We start from the raw sequence: 18,923 nt of genomic DNA, 5'->3' as shown, positions 1-18,923 counted from the left end.
CCCTAAGACTGCAATCTACATATTGGGGAGTAAGCCCTTCTCAACTTACTACTGAATAAACAATTTCCAGTATTCTTGTCCCTATAAATGAAAAATTCTCACCCCTCTCACTTAATAAAATAATTTATTATAAAAACTATATGAAACTCAGAACAAAAGACATCGAAGATCAAGCTGTACAAACTGTTGTCCACCGATGAATACAACATGGGGGTTTAATGTTACTATTAAATATCGTATCTGAAAATTTAGTGCTCAGCTGTTCATACTTGGAGGAAGTCCAGGTTTCAGCTTTCCAATATTTCCTGTGTTAGTTCATAGCAGCGAGAAGCAACTGTTGGAGTAGCTCAGTCTTTTCCTTTATGGGTTGGGGAAGTGGCTGCCCCAGAGTCAGAGAGAGAATCTTCTGGAAATCTTCAATTTTGCACTCTACATAATTTCTTTCAACAAGATCACTGATCTGTAGTTTGGGTTTGGCAGCCTTGATAATCAAATTTACTCGTTCACACACTGAGCTTCTTAAGTGCCCTATAAAAAAGAAAAGTAGGAAACACTTGACTGTAAGGGTTGTGCTTAACAGTGGGATAGGGACCTGTTACATTTTACCTGACAAATACATCTGCAGGCAAAACTGGAGTCTCCCCCTCCCCATCACATTCTAACCCAGTGTTGTGTTTGCAGGAAACACGTTTAAAAATGCTAATATTTGGCAATTTTAAGGACCCATAGACAGACAATACCTAATAGATTTCCACCAGGCCATTCTCTATGTGTACATGACTTAATGAGTGAGCAAGACTGTGCAAAATGGCCTAAGTAGTTTGCAAGCTGACACTTACATAACCTGATCAAGATATAGTGCTACTATGGAGACAAGCTAATGAGCTGTAAACAAGTTGCTCACCTAGGACTACTCTGCGGTAGCTCAGCAACAATAAAGTCAATTGGTGAAGCATCTCATCCCACCTCTGCCATGTTGCTTCATTGTCCTGTGAACAGATAGGTTTTCAGTTACTTTGGTTTTTAGAACGATTCTATACATTAACCGTTCTGAATGCAAGAGGTAGATCCATGTCCCTTAAAGGCTTTGGAATGAAACTGGACTAGTATTTAAAGCAGGGAATGATGAACACAGTAACTCTTTAGTTCTCAGGATAAAAGATGCAAAGGAACACTGCCGTACCTGGTATGTCAGCAGCAGAGAACAGTGGTTCAGAAAATGCAGTATCTTTTTCACAGACAAGGAGGGCAGATCAGAGGGTATTTTGCAGCTGTGGTGGAAAACAAGCTCTAATACTTTGCAGCGCAAGAGGTGGCATTCCATACTGCTTAGGAAGGCTTCCCTTTGAGGAGAAAACAATGGAATGATAACTTGTCCCTGTTTTACACAATTTTCTATACCACCTGTTACCCAATAAGAGGTTCCTCTTTTTACTAATCAACTGTGAAACAGTTGTACACCTATCAAAAGCACACTGGAACAGAGGTATTGTTACTGGCCTGTAGAACATTGGAAGGGGACATACTAAATTTATCTCCCATGGAAGTGCATGCCATAGCTCTGGAGCAGCACAGAGAAAGCCTGTGTGGGCCAACCTGACCACTAGATAAGATGGAACCTGAAATGGGATTTCTTCAGCTGCTCTTAAATTGCAGAGAGGCTCAAATGGGAGCAGGCATTCCAAAGCTTATGTGCGATACAGATCATTTTTGGCTTCATATGTCAATGCCCTGAACTAGCTCAAGAAACATACCACCAAGCAGCATAGCCGATTCAACTGAGTAATGAGGCCTCACTGACTTGATCAATTTAACAGGCCAAGCCACACTTGGGAAAATGGGGTGGGGGGGAAGCTGAGTCCAGAACTGTTCCCAAAGCACAATTCCATCTTTCAAAGTAGCAAAATGACAAGTAAGCTAAAACCATTCTTACAATTTGCTTTGGCAGGCTATAAGTAACCATGGCAGGCAAGTATGAAGAGGGCATTTGTTGCACAACATCTCTGCATTCTGAGGCTAACAAACAAAGAAAAATGGAAGTCCTGGGGCCCGCAGTTTGCTATAGACAGCGGAAACATGGCAGCTGCTTCCATGCACACTGAATCCTATCTGAATGTGTGCACTCAGTGGTCAGGAAGGCCTGCTATCCTGCTGAAGATGTTTACTGCATGAATAGTGGGTAATGAGAAGTGGGTAAATGCTGTAACTGAAGCTTATCTGCTTCATTTCACTCTACTAAAATAGTCTATTTGTACTCAGTACAGCGGGGCTAATGATTGATACAGAACTAATTTGTTCAAAGAAAAGCTAACCATACAGGCCTCCCCACATTGGTACACCATGTTTTTGGATTACAAATTCCCACCAGCCCAAGGCAGTATAGCCAAAGGTCTTTCATGGGTGTTGAAGTCTAGTACATCTGGAGGAAACTATAAATACAGCTATGGAATTATTTTATAAGATGTTGCTTTAATTAGGCTGTTAATAGGTGATAAGAAGCAATCAGCAGAGTGTGAATTCTCTTTGTTTTCTACACTAAAAGTAGAAAACTTAAAACAAGCTTACTTTGACGTAGCACCCTTTTCATTTTAGTGATATCCAAGAAAACATGCAAAGCATAGCCATTATTATTTTTTATTTTTGCTACTTAGAATTTGGCAATAACATTGGAATAACATTCACAAATTAAGACTGCAATCCTAAACTTCCTTGCTTGGGTGTAAGGCCACCTGAAGTCAATAGCTGACTGGGTGGGATGTCCTCGCTCACAGCTTCTCCCTCCAGGTACACCTCTGGCAGTGGACGTACATTTCTGTCCTTTTTTGTTTTCTAAACTACACGGAGATTACTAAAGAATGTGAAGGCTTCATGTAAGTTTATGAAGTTAAGCATGGAGTAGAAAAAAGTACATAATGAAGTTCTTTTCCTGCTTACAATATACTAGAACTTGGCATCTAATAAAGAAATAATTGATTGGCAATGGGTTCATGCCAGCCAAAAGAAAAGTATACATTGTATGAAAACTTGATTTATGGAATTCACTGTCAAAAGATGTAGTAATGAATGTTAACCAAGATTTATGTTGAAATGATTAAGGTAACTTAATGGAGCAGACAACTACCAGTCATAATTATATGGAGCTTCCAGATTCAAGAGGCAGTATACTGCTGTACCAACTGCAAGGGAGCAACAGTGGGAGAGGGTTAATGCCTTCAGGAAGGTTCTCAGAGCATCTAGTTGGCTGCTGTTGGAAGAGGCATAATGGACTAGATGGATCTTTGACCCTGCAGGCATATTTGGTGGCTGTGATGGGGAATGTCCTGCCCACAGGCTAATTAGGCCCACCAGGCCCCCACATCTTGTCTGTGATACTGCTTCACCCAAGCCAAATCCACTTGTCCATCATCTTGTATAAACCTTTTCAGGCCAGTGGGCATATTGGGAATCTTGCTTTAGTTCTGTGGATGCCAGTCACAAAATGCTGCCATATCTAAAGGAACTGAAAGAGGCAGACCACAAAATGCTGGTGGCATGCTACCACTCGGCAACCCATCAACAGGAAAAAGGCACCCACCCATGTCTACCACTGCTGTATTTGCTGATAGAAAGCAGCTCATTGCCTCTCTGTTCAGAACAGATGGGAAGGCTGGGTGACAGATCTGCATAGGACCTTGCGTCCTCCCAAGATTAGGGACAGTCTCACCAAATACTTGCTCTTTGCCCAGAAACAGTTGACCATCCAGGTATATATTGAGTAGGTGCTTCTGGGGACATGAGGGCAGGTGGGCAGTGACACAGGAAAGGACAGAAGGATTTTTTTACACCCACACACCCCTTACCTGTGGCAGCGCTTGGGAATATTCAGCAATGAATAAAACACAATATCTACAATTTTATTGGCGCTGCAGTTTGGAGACTTGTCCACTTCTATTGCTATAGAAAGCATCCTCTGCAGAAATGCCACCTCCCTAAGTCAGAGAAACAGGAAACAAAAGTGTTAATCACCTCAACACTACCCCACTGTAGTGTATCAAATGCCTTGCCCCCAAACCAACAGAGAACTGTCAGAGCATAGCTACCATATCAGGGAAGATGAAAGTTCTGATGTACAGCCTCACATGAGATAGAGCTGAAATGTTCAGAACTTGTTGATACTTAATGGGCATTTGAGTAGCAAGCAAATTAAATCCAGGCCTATTTCAAGCCATTTTCTCAATGGTGCAGCTTCTGTCCAAATTGTTTCTGTTGTGCTGATAATCCACACAGCCACAGAAATGCTTGAATCTGCTTCCTATGGGCGTTGGTTAAGTTACATGATGTGTCAACATTTCTGGTCTCCATGAAGTATGTTCCCACAACTGCATGGAGTCCCAGCCAAATGAAAAATTCCACAGCAGGTGTGGGGAACCCTTGGCCCTCCAGCAGTTGCTGAACTAAAACTCCCCAGACTTGACCAATGGCCCAGAATGGTAGAAGTTGTAGTTTAACTACAGCTGGAGGGCCAAAGGTTATGCACATCTTTTCTACAGTGTACAGTAATGGTAGAGAGGTCCAGTCCAAGAGCGCACTTGTATCTTTTTTCTGCTGGTATCTACTGAAGACAGGAAGAGGCTCATCAGGCTCAGATCCTAGGCTTACTGAGATAGCGACTCACACCACTATCAGGGCACCACCACCATCATCAAAACCAAATGAACTCAACCTACAAGAAAATCCGTCCTTCCCTAGTTCACCAGGGCCAAGGATGGGGTACTTGTGGGCCTCCAAATATTGTTGAACTACATTTCCCATCCTCCTTGGTCACTGGCCAGTTGGAGTTGGGAGTCCAATAACATGGAAAGCCACAGGTTTCTGGGGTAAGGTAAAGGTAAAGGGACCCCTGACCATTAGGTCCAGTCGTGACCGACTCTCGGGTTGCGGCGCTTATCTCACGTTATTGGCCGAGGGAGCCGGTGTACAGCTTCCAGGTCAAGTGGCCAGCATGACAAAGCCGCTTCTGGCAAACCAGAGCAGCGCACGGAAACGCCGTTTACCTTCCCACCGGAGTGGTACCTATTTATCTACTTGCACTTTGACGTGCTTTTGAACTGCTAGCTTGGCAGGAGCTGGGACTAAGCAATGGGAGCTCACCCCGTCACGGGGATTTGAACCGCCAACCTTCTGATCGGCAAGCCCTAGGTTTAACCCACAGCACCACCTGCGTCCCGTTTCTGGGGTAGGTCATCCTAAATTGGGAAAGACATCTAGCTAACTACCTGAATAGGTATAATTTTTGCTTTAAAGTATCTTTAGGAGGAAACCCCTCTCTACAATGTAGAGTGCAAAAGAGACAAAAATGTACATGCCCCTACTTACGTTTGGGACTGAAATTGTGGAATGACATCATTGGTTTGTGCAGTCTGGTTTAAGTGCAATTCTGGTACAGAGCTGCTGCTCACAGCTCTGGAGGTTTCTAGTGAAGGATTTGCTTTCTGCATGTGTCTTCTGTACTGCATAACCCGTACACCCATAACTGCAGCAATCAGCCATTCAATCACTTCCCTGCAACAGAAGTAAGAGTACTAGTCAAGTATGTGCTTGTGTGTCCTCTTGCCATGACCTCAGGTGCTTGTCTGTGGCAAGTGGACTTGCATGTCAACCACATATATTTATAGGCTTTAGCACAGTGAGGAGTCACTAGTATTTGTAGTACTTTCGGTTGAGTCTCACATGTGCAGGCTCTTAAGATCAGCAGTGGCCAAGGGGCAATTGGGCAGAGACCATGCGACAACTGAAATTTCTCAAGCCCTAGTTGCTTGGCACACAGGAACCCTCTCTAGATTAAGGTGCTAATTACTTGACATTAAGGAAGCACTGGTCACAGGAAAGCACTGCTTTGGCAATGGATTTGTGCAGAGTGCCTGTTCTGGCCATCCTCTGGAAGTCATCCTCCAAGGTCTGGATCACATACTGCAAGAAGAGGAGTCGCCCAGGAAACGTTCCTTCCTAAGGGTACCAGAAAAAATGAAACAGAATTATTTATAATAAGCCATCCTCTGTATGATGAGCTTACAAACCTAAAAACCTGGGCTGAAACTGCCAGGCATGTGCTATTAATGCAAATTATAGGCAATGTTTACACATGAATAAGACAAGAAATGTAGTCATAACCCCACCGTATGAGAGTCCTGTGACTAGATTGGCCCAGGCAGCACTCCAGCCAATTGTGCATGGTAGCTGGGGAAGTTCATTCCTCTCCAGGCTTAACCCTGTAGATCTCTCGTCTGTTAGTATCTGCTGTGACCTATATAAACTCTGAGGCTCACCCATTTCAAGCAACCGTCACCAGCATACAGGTAAGAAGTTTTCATTTTAAAGGAGAAAAACAAAAGTGGAGATTTTCAGTATGCTGATTTCTGTTATTTCATGGGATTTTGGAATACAAACAGTCCTGATTGTAGCTAGGCCAAAATGGCTATATCCATGAGGGTCAGCTTACACATGATGCTGGTCATGTGTTTAAACAAGCATGCTTAAAACTTGGCTGCTTTTGGAAAGAAGCCAGCTGTGGGACACCTACTTGATCAAGATTTATGGGTCCATGTTGGTTTTCTAAAATCTAACGTCATGTGGGGTTTGGCCCTGAAAGATGTAGATACAGCTAGATGTTGGCAAGACTGAGGCACAAAGGAATTTGAAGCACTTGCCCCAAAGAGATAAAGCAGATCTGTGTATGAGTGGAGACAAAAATAATGGCATTAATGGCCCTTGCTCAGGAAAGGGGAATGTGTGGCCTTCCAGACATTGCTGGAATTCAACTCCTATCATCTCTGACCATTGGCCATGCCAGGAACGGCAGATGGAGTTGGGAGTCCCACAACATCTGGAGGGCCACAGGTTCCCTGTCCCTGCTCTAAACATAAAGCGCATGCAGAGTTCATGCCAGTTTTGTGTAAGCACTCGGGGTGTAGCCAAAACAACAACAGCAGTTCAGTAGTGATAAATCATACATGGCATTGACCACAGACCAGGTTTTGGGAACAGTAAGAACAGCCAAAAACAAACAAACCAACCCAGCCTGGCAGGAAGAGCATATATCATCAACAGTAGTTGCAAAGCCCGTGGGCTGTGAAGCATGCACAACAGTTTCCCCCCTCCTCCCTATGTGCCCCCCCTCAGTTGTCTCTGGGGGTGGTTAGAAGAACCTAGCACAGAGTGCAGGGGTAGAGAATCGAATCATTCTGCCTCTTCTGGCTGAAACGCATTGGGCATTTACATATTTTTTAAAGTGCATTACACTTTCTTCAGCCACTTGAGGCTGGTTCTCTTTCTTGTCTTTCCGAAATCAAATAGATCACAAAATGTCCTTTGGCAAGCCTTGATTTATTGACAGTGACTAAGATGTTCAGCCAGGTAACTTTCCTTCCTCTTTTTCTGCAGCAAATGCAAAGCAGTCCCTGCCACTCAGGCTTACGGTACTTCAAGACCAGTTTGTTAGTACAGGGACTGGCATGGGAACTCTTCTCTTAGTTGCAAAGCAAAGGCTGGCAGAATGATAGTTTCTTAAAAACCACCCATCCCATGCAGTGAGATGTAATCAACATACCTGCTCTTCTATTACCACTCGCAGTAGCAGCCAGTCCCATACCACAGTGTCAGCCCTTGCTGGGTGAAGTCTAAAATTAAGAAGTAGGCCTGTTATACCATCAGATATTTATAACAAACGTTCTTTGCAATAGCAAATCAAAGACATATTTCAAAGCATCCAGTCTATTGGTTCCTTGGTGGTAATTTGTGAAGAGTGGCAATTGTTAATATGCAGTTTAGTAAAACACATGTCACATTAACCATGAGCAACTGATGACAGGACTCATTGGTTGTATCCTGCCCTGGGAGTGTCATAAACACCTGTAGGTGTTTATTATCTTTACTAGTGATGGCTCCTGTTATTAAAGCTCATGCTATGGTCCAACTGTTTAAGTCACTAACGTTTACAAGTAGAAGAGGGCATTTAGGCTTTTTGAAATAACATTTCGAAAGTATCATATCTTCCTTTGCAGCAGTACCCTGCTCTTTTGTGAACCTTCTGGTTATTTGTTTATTTTAAAAGGTGCAAACAGAGACACTGTATTTCACTAGAGCAAGGTGACCACTCCCAGTTGTGCAGTTGATATTGCAGTTACTGCCTTTGAATAGGGACTTGTAGCAATATTTAACCAATGATAAAATGCAGTTGGGGTGCATGTTCTGACTGTATGCATAAGCTGCTATTACATACAGTTGTTTCCATTGCAATATAAATTTGATCACAATCACTTAAATAGCTTTTCCACTGCAGCTGCCTATGATCTTATTGTGAATTTTATTGATGTCGTTTTATTTTGTTTAGTCTCTACATTGCTCATTTTTTATTTAAATATTGATATATCTTCTGTCCTGGGACCACCTTTCAATGAAGGGCGCATGATCAATGTTCATAATTAATAAAGAGTAGGCCTCATAGAAATGAAAAGATCAAACCATTAAAAGAGCAGAGTATGTTTCTGCAAGAGCAGCTATTTATCTGTTTCCTTAAGCAATCACTTACACACAAAACTATGGCAGAATTTACAACACAACTACAAAGCTTAGAAAGAAAGGATCATGGTCCTATGTAAGACAACACAAAATAAAAGAATAGAATAGTAATTCACGGGATACATACGACTGGATTTTCATCAACAACATGAAAGCATCTTTCTGTGTCTCTTGTTGCACATCTTGTTGATCTGAGCTCAAGAGAATCTGCCTGATCACACACGATGTGATCTCCTTTGGCGGGTAGTGCTGGGGGGTTACATAATCCATAAGGAAGTCCAAGGTTCCCTGGAAGAATTTCTCCTCGATAGTGCTGAACACCATGCTTAGTTTCCGGGATGGGATAGGCTGCTTCTTCTGTGCATACAGTGAAACATAAACATTGCATAATGTTCCTGACCACAAGGGAAGTGGGATTGGAAAAAATTCTGCAGGACGTTTTCTGTTGCTATTTTCTTCTACAGAAAATTTTCCAAAATGCCCCATTTCATAAAATTGGTAACTTAACAGATGAATGCAATGAAAGGCAAACTGGGCAGCTGAAATGGATCAATACTAGTCCAATCTTAGATCAAATTTATAATTAACTTTTCCCAGATGACTACTTAGGAAGCACATGCATGTATTCGAATAGCACTTCAGGCATCCTAAAATTAGTATGTCAAAAGGCAGTGAAAACTGCTTACTTTCAATTTAAATAGTATTTGGCAAAGTATGGTATTGAATTGTTACAAATTAAAATACAAGCAAGTATTCCAATAAAAATAATTTCTGAATGAAGATTTGAATTTGTTTGAACATACAGTAAACACATAGCTGAAGATTTTTTCCTAATAAGGTATTTCTGTTCAACTGTCTTTGCCAACTGGGGGAGAACCTTTCTCAGATATTTAAACATGGAAAATAAAAATGGCGTCCTTCTTTTACAGCAAATATCTACTTAAGTAGTAAACCCCATTGAATTCAGTGCAGCTTATTCCTGAGTAGGCATGCATAGGATTGCACTTTTAGAGAGTCTCTCTTTCACACATGCTTATTTGTGAAGCTGTCAAATCTGTGCAGTGCTGCGAGACCCACAATCAAGTTAAACATACTAGAGCCTTGGTTGATGTTGGACATTTCAGCCTGCATGACCTCATTCCTGCGCTTTCTTGTACAGCCTGGTTCTTTCCATCTCTTTATATTCAGACTACTGAAGCACTGGTCTCTTCCATCAATTACCTGTTCAGCATCTTTTTCCTGCACCACATTTTGGAAAAAGGGGTAATGTACAGGAACCCCCTGGAAATACTGCAATGTTTTCAACCAGACCTTGATGTCGATCTGCTTCGTTGGCTCCCAAACATCTGATTTTACAGCATTTGGTGCTGGGTTATTTGCCTCTAGAAAATGCTGATTAGCTTCTGCTAGAGATGGAGATGTGCTCATTGGAGAACAGGAGGGGATGGGGCTTGGGGAATGTCTCTGATGTAGTGGGGAATGCTGGGGGCTGGGCTCTTCCACAGACGGACCAGCACCAAGAACCTCTTCCACACAGTCCAAGTGGGCTTGACATTCACTGCTGCTGGGGGTTGAAGAGAAGGAGAAAACCTCAGACCCCACTTGGGGGCTTCCTAAGGAGCCCAGATCACTGTTGTAAGTGGTGTGGCTGCTGGTTTCAGAGTCCCCACAATAGCTGGGGATGATGGGGCCGCTGCTACATTGAAATAAGGGCTGCTTCGTTATAGCATCTTCTTTGGGGGAAGGCAGCTCACAGTCTCTATCCCACATGCTGATTGGCACATCAACTTTGTTCTCAGAGCTTATAGTGGTGAGGATTTCTGGACAGCACACCGAGTGCATGTTGACTGGCGTAGCATGCTTCAGGTCCTGAATGGCATTGCAACTATCATGAAGAGGGCTGATCATGTTGTCATCCTCAGTCCCCGTCAGATCAATTAGAGGGATGTCATTGCACACAGTCAGGTCATCCCCAGTGAGATCTATGACCTCCTACAAGGAGAGAAGGGGTGGGGGTGAGGGTTGGGAGAAAGAAAAAGATTTTCATCACTGCATGACACAGCTTTGACTAAAATTATAAATCCTAAATGGTTTGGGGGCACACTCTGGAAATTGTAGAGTTCCTCCCCCCCCACCAATCAATCAATAGCATTTATCCTATGCCAATATTAGATGATGGGGTAAATGGAGAAAAGTTATTGGCAACAGTGGCTGCACAGCTCCCACAATTATCATGGAGATTCATCCATGATAAAGCCTGAATATATAATTGCGGAATTGCAGCAAGATCTTCTGGTTTTGGATGGACTTTGCTGACTTAGGTTATTAGTTGGTAGTGCACAACTCTCTTTCCCATCCCACAGACATGGGTCTCAGCTGCTAGTATTTACTTATTGTATTTGTTCCCCAAGGACATGTACCTCAACTAACCCATGGCAAGAAGTTTAATCACCTAGTTGCATAATTCATCCCATGCCAGAAACAGCAGGAGTTAGCTCTCTGCAACCCTTCTTGGTCTGTGCTGGCCACCTTTTTTCCAGTACTAAATCACAGAAAGCTCATACCGCAAATGCATGGGTTTTGTATTTTGATAGTATTAAAGTAAAAAACCTCAGAGGGAATTTACATAGGCGAAAAGAATGCCAGTGGTGTGTAATCTCCTGCTTATCGTGCTTCTGTCCTGTAAAGGAATCAAACCTGTGACCTTGGCGTTACCAGCACCATGCTCTAGCCAACTGAACTATCAAAGCAAAGCATTTTCTCTAATTAATGCATCTAGACACACATACACTTCCTTATCATGTGGCAAAATCAAATGTTCATATGAATGTGACAAACAGGAGTAAAGGGAGCCTTGTGCACTGGGATAGAGAGATGGACTGCTGTCCTGTTTGCCTAATGCTACCACTCTGGATTATGACTACTATTGGTGATCACTTCAAAACTTAGTCAGCCTGATGATGTGAGAGTCATGACTCTGAACGGTGATGCACTCAATTGCTGGATGAAGCTGTCCCAGGTGGGACACATTAAGCCAACAAGGACAGAGTAGTACATACCCACTTGAATCTGTTATGAGAAGTCAGGACAGCAGGCCCCAGGAGTGGGGGTGGGAAGACAGTGGAGATTATGCCTGTTCAGGGAGGCTTTTAATGTTTAATAGATTACTGTGTTTTATTTTTCTGTTGGAAGCCGCCCAGAGTGGCTGGGGAAACCCAGCCAGATGGGCGGGGTATGAATAAATTATTATTATTATTATTATTATTATTATTATTATTATTATTATGATGCATGCAATCCCCTGTGGCGCAAGAAATATAAAGCAATAGCAACATACAGAGGCAAAGGATATGAATTGTTTCAAGAAGGCTCTGAAACAGGTTTTTAGCAGGCATGCCATACCTGTGCTTTTTAGCTCTGCTGTATCGATTGTTTGATTGTGGGAAAGTAGCATATAAGTAAACTGAATCAGCTGTGCCCAAAGTGACTTACTAAAGCAAACATTCAAAACATCAAAATACAAATATAGAAAATACAGAGCACGTCAGTAAATTCAAAAATGACAAAAACCAACAATAACAACAAACACAGAATAAATTCAATATTACAAAAAAACCACCTTCCAAACCCAGTCTGGGTTTCAGTACATAAATACAAAACAAGAGTTAACTGACAATGAAGTTGCGGTCTTCTTGCATTCCAATGAGCCTTAACTCAAGTGTAGTTCAGAAGGGAGAAGTCCTCTCACCAGTCTAGATGCCATACAGATGGCTCCCATATCCTTACTCCAGAGAAGCCCGGAAGCAGCAAAGGGCAAATGCTGGGGAGAGGATTGATGGCTAGTCTCTCCCAACCCCTACCTGTAGATGACAAGGACTGAACCTGACATATTTCGCATGCAAAGTGTGCACTCTACCACTGAGCCACAGTCCTTCCTCTACGTTCCTGTTCAAGATATAGCAAGTAGATTTTAAATATTGAAAGCCTATTTGGAGCATTCTTTGACAAACGTTCCAGAGGGGACACAGAGAGAAGAAAAATAGTCCCAGGTGAGGCACCTCAAAAAAGAAAAAAGAAAAAAAAAGCTAAACATACACATACACCCACACACCCTGTACCAGGCAAATCAGTAAAATGACTTATTGTATGAAATTTATGATTCAGGAAGTGGTAATGTGACTCTCATACTGGATCTCTAAATATGGCACTGAGGTTGAACGTTTAAAAATACGGCAGAAGTGAATAAGATATCGCTGCTTAGCATGAGCAAGAAACATCATTTGGAGATCAAGCTATTCTGAATAAAGGGCCCTAGCTCAAATGACCTTCCTACAAACAAGTTTTGAAACCTAAAAGGAAGTGCCCAACTGCCATTCCTTTTACCATTTCAATTCTCCCTGCTGGAACCTCTGGATATTTGAAAGTAGCATCAGAATTAAATGGCCAACAGAATTCCAGTTTGGCTGGAGGCCTCCCTGCTTGCATAAAAACATAGGGTTGTAACCAATTCTGGTCCTGCTCAGAGAAGACCCATTGAAATTAATAAACCAAACTTATGTTCATTAGCTTCAATGCGTCAACTGTTAAGGAGGACTAGCACTGTTTACAACCCACACTCCTCAAGTCAGCTCAGAAGTATTCAAGATTAGAGAGGCCACATTTCTTTAAAAGTTACAAACGAGACGGCTAAAAGCTACTCCTGTACCCTCGTAAGTTACCATATTTTCCCATGTATAAGACTAGGTTTTTTAAAACCAAAAAATAGGTTTAAAATTGGGGCTCGTGTTATACACTGGTAGTGCTGAGGTGTGTTTTCTTCATTTGGAGTCCCCCCAAATAGGGAGCATCTTATACACGGAAAAAATATGTTACTTGCCAAGCGGAAACAACAAGGATTCAGGAGAGACTTACCCAGAGGGCCTAGCTTTTCTTTGATCAACTCCTTTATTATTTATTTGACAATATTTATACCCTGCATTAGAGTCCCTCACAGGGTGCGATTTCCTTACCTGGGTTGTTGCTGATACCTCTCAAAGCTTCTAGTAGCTTTTTGTAGGAGACACAAAAAGGAAACGTGGCAGAGGGAGATGTTCCAACTGCCGCTCACTCTTCTGTACTTCTGCTTAACCACAACATGCTTGAGAGGAAATAACCTCTCTTTCCTTTTATAACCAACAAATTGCAAATTTGTGCAAATCTTATTATCTTTAGCAAGTTTCAAACAGTCACAACACACAGCATTTTACATAGGCCTATTTATTTCCCTTTCTGCCAACACCCACTGCCACCTTCCTTAGTGAATGTTTCAGGCCTCGGCCTACTAGGAGGAAGTGAAGCCCTACACTAGTGGCCAGAGTGCAAGGAACCGATGTGGTTTGAGTGCAATTCTTTTGTTATTTCGGAGTCTGAGATACAGAGTGACTCATTCCTACTCTGATTTGGAAGTTCCCTCAGCTCAACAACTTGCCCTTATTCATTTCCCCCCCATCTTCTAACTGCGCCAAAATTAGGGGCATAAAGCAATTCTCAAAGTGGCTCTGGCCTCAATATGCACCATGTGTTCCAAGGAAGAGGCTGATGGAACTTTCACTGACTACTTTAAAAACAAATAAAAGTACCAGAATGTGAAGCACAGACTCTCAGTAACTGGGCTGAGACCACCTCCTGCCAGAGTTCATGAATACTATGAACAAACCTTTCTTTGTAAACTACACACTTTCCAGTCACTACCAGCCTCTGTCACTTGAAAATTACTGAACTATAGTAGACATAAAAGCTCCTACAGGCCATTATCCAGAGTTACCGGTAATCCTTTTTTAAAAAAATCTATTGCCAGCTAATCATGGCAGCTACGTTCAATTTCCACTGCTTAGTTTCCAAATACCTGTTGCTGGGAATAACAACTTGTGAGAGAGCAATTGCAGTCACATCTTGAGTTTGTGCAGAATCAGCAAATGGAGCAATGAAAGGCAGCACAGTGGGAAAGAACAGTTGTCTAGTGTAGAAGACAAGGAGTCACAGCAAAAAGCAGGCTACAGTAGCCTGAAGTGTGTCCTCCACATTGTGGGATTCAGTTATAAGGAATGGGCACAAAATTGTCCTGACCTGCAACTGGTGAACTCAAACAACTCACGTTTTACATACTGGAGATCCTTAATTTGAATCCAGGATCAGGGGGGAATGTCGTCCACAGTCAGGCACACAGGGTCAATCAACAGAAGCGCTACAGGGACCAACCAGTCCTTTTGCTCCACCTTATTTCCCATCCAACGCTTGTGACCAATCCACACCTTCCATTTCACCAGATAGGCCGGCCCTGCCAGCTGGCATCCTAGCAGGACTCAGTGCACAGGCCTGCACAATTATCTTGCACATCCTGGCAGCAGCACCCATCTCATTGGCATACCCTTGGAGCAATGCTCCTTCACAGTTCCAGGGACTTAGTGAACAGGGCAGGAGAATGTGCTGCCCCAGAGCCATCAAGCTCCTTGAACCCTCCCCCTGCCTTTGTAGTCCCTTCCTGAACTCACAAGGTGCGGGAAATGAGATTGCCATCAATAAACAACATATGTGACAAAGGTAAAGCAGCATTCAGAAAGGGAAGAGATCCTGAAAGGGAAAGGCGTAAGCATCAGGTGGCCAGCCAGTCACCCCAACAAGGTCATGTGCAGGGTTATGACATGGTAGCTGGTTTGGCGTATCCAGTGGCTTTAGCTCCATGCTAGGAACAGCATCACAAGCTGCAAGAGGACTGGGGCGGTTTGCCAATTTGGGACATAAAGCAGGGCAATCCCAGGCTTCTCACAGCCGATACAGATCCAAGTGCCTTGATACCATATAGCAGCTGTGGGGAACGTTTGACACTCTGCTTTGACACTCCAGATGTTGCTGAACTACCAGTCCCAGCACACATCACCAATGGTCAGGGATCAGGGGTGGGGATCCACTAGCCTGCAGGCCACCTTTGTGCAGCCAAGTTCCCCGACAACCAGCTAGTTGTCTAGCATTTGGGAAATGCTGCCCAAAGCAATTTGATGCATTCCCTTCTGGGCAACCTCCCAAGGGCCATATATCCCAGCCGTTGGCAAGACCAGAGGCTAAAATCATCAACAAATGGAAATTTTATTTTTATACCTTAGGCTAGTTTCTACACCCACCCACATACTCTCTTATCCTTAATCCAAACCAGCAAGAGGCACTACTGGAGTTCAAGGACACATTCCAATCAGACAAAACATGGCAGAGTACACTCCAAGGCCAATGAGCCGTGGCCTGGGCAAAGTTCCAAGAGTCAGACAGAGACTGCTGGAGGCCACTTTCAACGCCTGGCCCTAAGTTTCCCCAACCCTGTCGTAGATGAACACAAACTGCATGCAGGTTAGTACATGGAGTTCCATGCAGAGGAGCGAGTGAGTTGGCAAAGGAGATGGGAAGCTTGGTCCTTCCTCTGTGCCTAGCATAAAAAGCAAATGGGCTGCTAGAGGAGGGTTCCTCCCTTCTCCACAGAAATACAGCTTTTGCCTCTTCTTTGATAACCCCCAATAAGATAGTAAAGCATACTGCAGGATAGTAATGTGGGATGAGGGAAATTATTCACAAGACTGGATTAAAACATAAAAACCAGCAGATAAATTAAGTGGTTTAAGCTCTACTAAAACCACATGCACCCAGGGTGGATTTCACCCAGAACCTAAAGCACACACCAAATAATGTAATGTGCCAGGCTAATAGGTCTGGAAAGGGAGTTTCACAATTTGGGAAATTGCAAAAAGACCCTCTTGCCAGTAGCTATCCTCCTACACTGAGGGGCTACTAAATAAGGACCATCAAAGCGGAACTTAATTGGCAGGCAGGCTCATGTGGGAGAGAATAGCCCTTTCGATACCAAAGTTGTTTAGTACTTTGAAGGTCAACACCAGCACCTGAACTGAACCCAGAAGCAAACTGGCAACTAATGAGAACCTTTTAGTAGTGGGGTGGTGTGATGGCAGTTATCAGCCCCATTAATAACCTGATTGTGGTGCTCAAAACCAATGATGCTTATTTAATGTTTCTCAAAAGTCACATGCAACACATAATAATAGTTTAGCCCAGATGTTACTAGAACATGTACAACTGTAGCTTGTAACTGACATTATGATGTCATACTACGTAGACAGTTATTCAACAAGTGTGGAATTGCATTCTGTTTCACCTCTGCACGTCCCATTATTGTTCACTCTGCACTGTGTTACAGGAGCTACTATTCTACTCTGGGGGCTACAGGGGTCAGTAAACTTTTTCAGCAGGGGGGCTGGTCCACTGTCCCTCAGACCTTGTGGGGGGCCGGACTATATTTTGAAAAAAAATATGAACGAATTCCTATGCCCCACAAATAACCCAGAGATGCATTTTAAATAGAAGGACACATTCTACTCATGTAAAAACACCAGGCAGGCCCCACAAATAACCCAGAGATGCATTTTAAATAAAAGGACACATTCTACTCATGTAAAAACATGCTGATTCCCGGACCGTCCACGGGCCGGATTTAGAAGGCGATTGGGCCGCCCCCGGGCCTTAGTTTGGGGACCCCTCTGATAATCTTTATTGTCATTGCCTCCCTTCAGGAACGGCTGCTCCATCCACCATTTCTTCTTTGGAAGTTCACCCCCTCCATTTGATTGCTCCACATCTTCCCAGTTATCCCAATTTCATTCTCCATTCTTTTACCATGCCACATATCTCTGCTTTACAGCACTGCCCATGATGTCAGGAGAGACTCATGGCCTTGTTTATAGCTTTCTGCAGTACAGGACCTTTCTCCCTCCATTTAGCTGGCGATGCACAGATTCCCTTTTTAGCTTTCAACTTCCATTGTTTTAAATGGCAACTGCTACTCAGTTGGAATTTGGGAGGCACCAGAGTTTAGTGGCAAAGCATTTGATCCTTGGAATCCCCAGTTCAAAGGATCTGGTTGTCAGAGCTGAGAACAGCTGATCTGCCCTGGTGTGAGGCAGCTTCCTGCGCATCTGTTTTTCCTTATGGGTATCCTCCTGAAACAGATCTGGCTCATGGCAAAGTGGGCATAGCAAGGTCATACCAGCAACATCGTGATCAAGCTCCAGCACCACGGTGATGGGATTCAGGAGCGAGATAAGGAATTTCTGCAATAGGGAGCACTGCAGGATCGCGTACATAGTTACCGTACTTGTCAGGATCCCTCGGATAACAAAGCTGGCTTTACCAACTCCTGTTTCTCCAAGTCTCACTAACATGCATTTAGGGACACTTGTTTGCGTTACGTTAAAAGGAAGAGGCGCTCCTCATTATGGGATAATTTTTACCAAAAGCGTATTTACCCAAGGCTGCAGCTTCGTACGTCAGTCATGCCCTCTGGAAACGCCGGCTTTATCTGCGCGCCCTACAAATCTAGTTCCCAGCCGGCACAATATTCTCCTGCGCTTGGCGACCCGGGCGCGTACGAACAAGCCTGCGCGTGCCAAGCCGACGGCGCCTGCCTCCCGGCCCCCTGCCAGACACCACTGCCTGCGGGAGCGCGTGAGGAGAAGTGAAAGGGCAAGGAGAGGAGAAATGAATCGGGGTCCCCAAGGCAGAAAGGAGAGACCCCAGCAGCGGTCGCCAAGCCGTCCCTCTCGGAACCAGAAAACAGCGTCCCTCATGTTCGCGGCGCAACTCACCGGGGGCTCCGCGGGCGGCCGCCGCCATTTCCGCTTCTTCTTTTCGCCCAGGCGCCGTTGGGGAGACCAAACATATCCGCTTTCCCCATCGGAGCTCGACTCAGTGACGAGAACCTCGGCCATCGAGCCCCTTCTGCTCAGTCCCGCCCGTCGGGGGGCGTGGCAAAGCGGAAAGGGTGAGGCTGAGCCGAGCTCCGCTGCTTTATAGGGCCGAGCGGGGCTGGTTGCTTCCGTTGGGATCGGACCGACCCCGATATTATTATTTTCCTTTCCGCGACTCGCTGACGTTGCGAACTCAGATTCGGGAGGGCGGGGCTTAACGGAGCCCCAGGGAGTTCCTCGCCGCAGCTGTTTGCTTCGCAAATATACATCAGGGGGTTAACGACCTTGGTTGTATTTCTCAGCAGGTGGAAAGGGGAAAAGAAGAGTTTCTTGTGGCTGCGGTCCAGAGTCCCGGCCCAAAGGAACCGGGCGCAGACAAAGCAGACACAAAGCAGCTACGCGCTTGTAGCAAACACACAAACACATGATCCTCTGTGTCACTCATGGCTAGGAAAGTGTGAGATCAAGGCATGCTTGAGTCCGGTTCTTGTACTTGGCTTCAGGATGACACCGACGCTTACCTCCAGTTCAGGCCAAGCTAGGCATAACTGGCCTTGCAGTTGCAACTGTGGATACATCTTGCGG

At 44.1% G+C, this 18,923-nt stretch overlaps 1 protein-coding gene across 2 annotated transcripts; it reads right to left on the bottom strand.

The window, feature by feature from the left end:
- Positions 1-107: 107 nt before the first annotated feature.
- On the bottom strand, positions 108-18,511 carry SIMC1 (SUMO interacting motifs containing 1). Of its 2 annotated transcripts, none has more exons than XM_035105793.3 (10): positions 18,237-18,511; positions 9,778-10,548; positions 8,684-8,913; positions 7,586-7,655; positions 5,837-5,985; positions 5,356-5,541; positions 3,840-3,968; positions 1,184-1,343; positions 905-989; positions 108-528 (listed from the first exon to the last, which is right to left on the bottom strand). In XM_035105793.3, exons 1-10 carry the CDS (start codon positions 18,357-18,359, stop codon positions 311-313), a joined length of 2,121 nt encoding a protein of 706 aa, XP_034961684.1. In that variant the 5' UTR covers positions 18,360-18,511; the 3' UTR covers positions 108-310. The 2 variants fall into 2 exon arrangements, with proteins under 2 accessions (XP_034961684.1, XP_088518175.1); XM_088662049.1 differs by having other exon boundaries at positions 9,868-10,548; positions 18,237-18,468.
- Positions 18,512-18,923: the final 412 nt, after the last annotated feature.

This window comes from Zootoca vivipara, chromosome 2 (genome assembly GCF_965207765.1).
Source record: "Zootoca vivipara chromosome 2, rZooViv2.hap1.1, whole genome shotgun sequence".
NCBI lineage: Eukaryota > Metazoa > Chordata > Lepidosauria > Squamata > Lacertidae > Zootoca > Zootoca vivipara.
The sequence above is the reverse complement of the archived record's forward strand: the minus strand, read 5'-3'. Positions and strand labels throughout refer to the sequence as shown.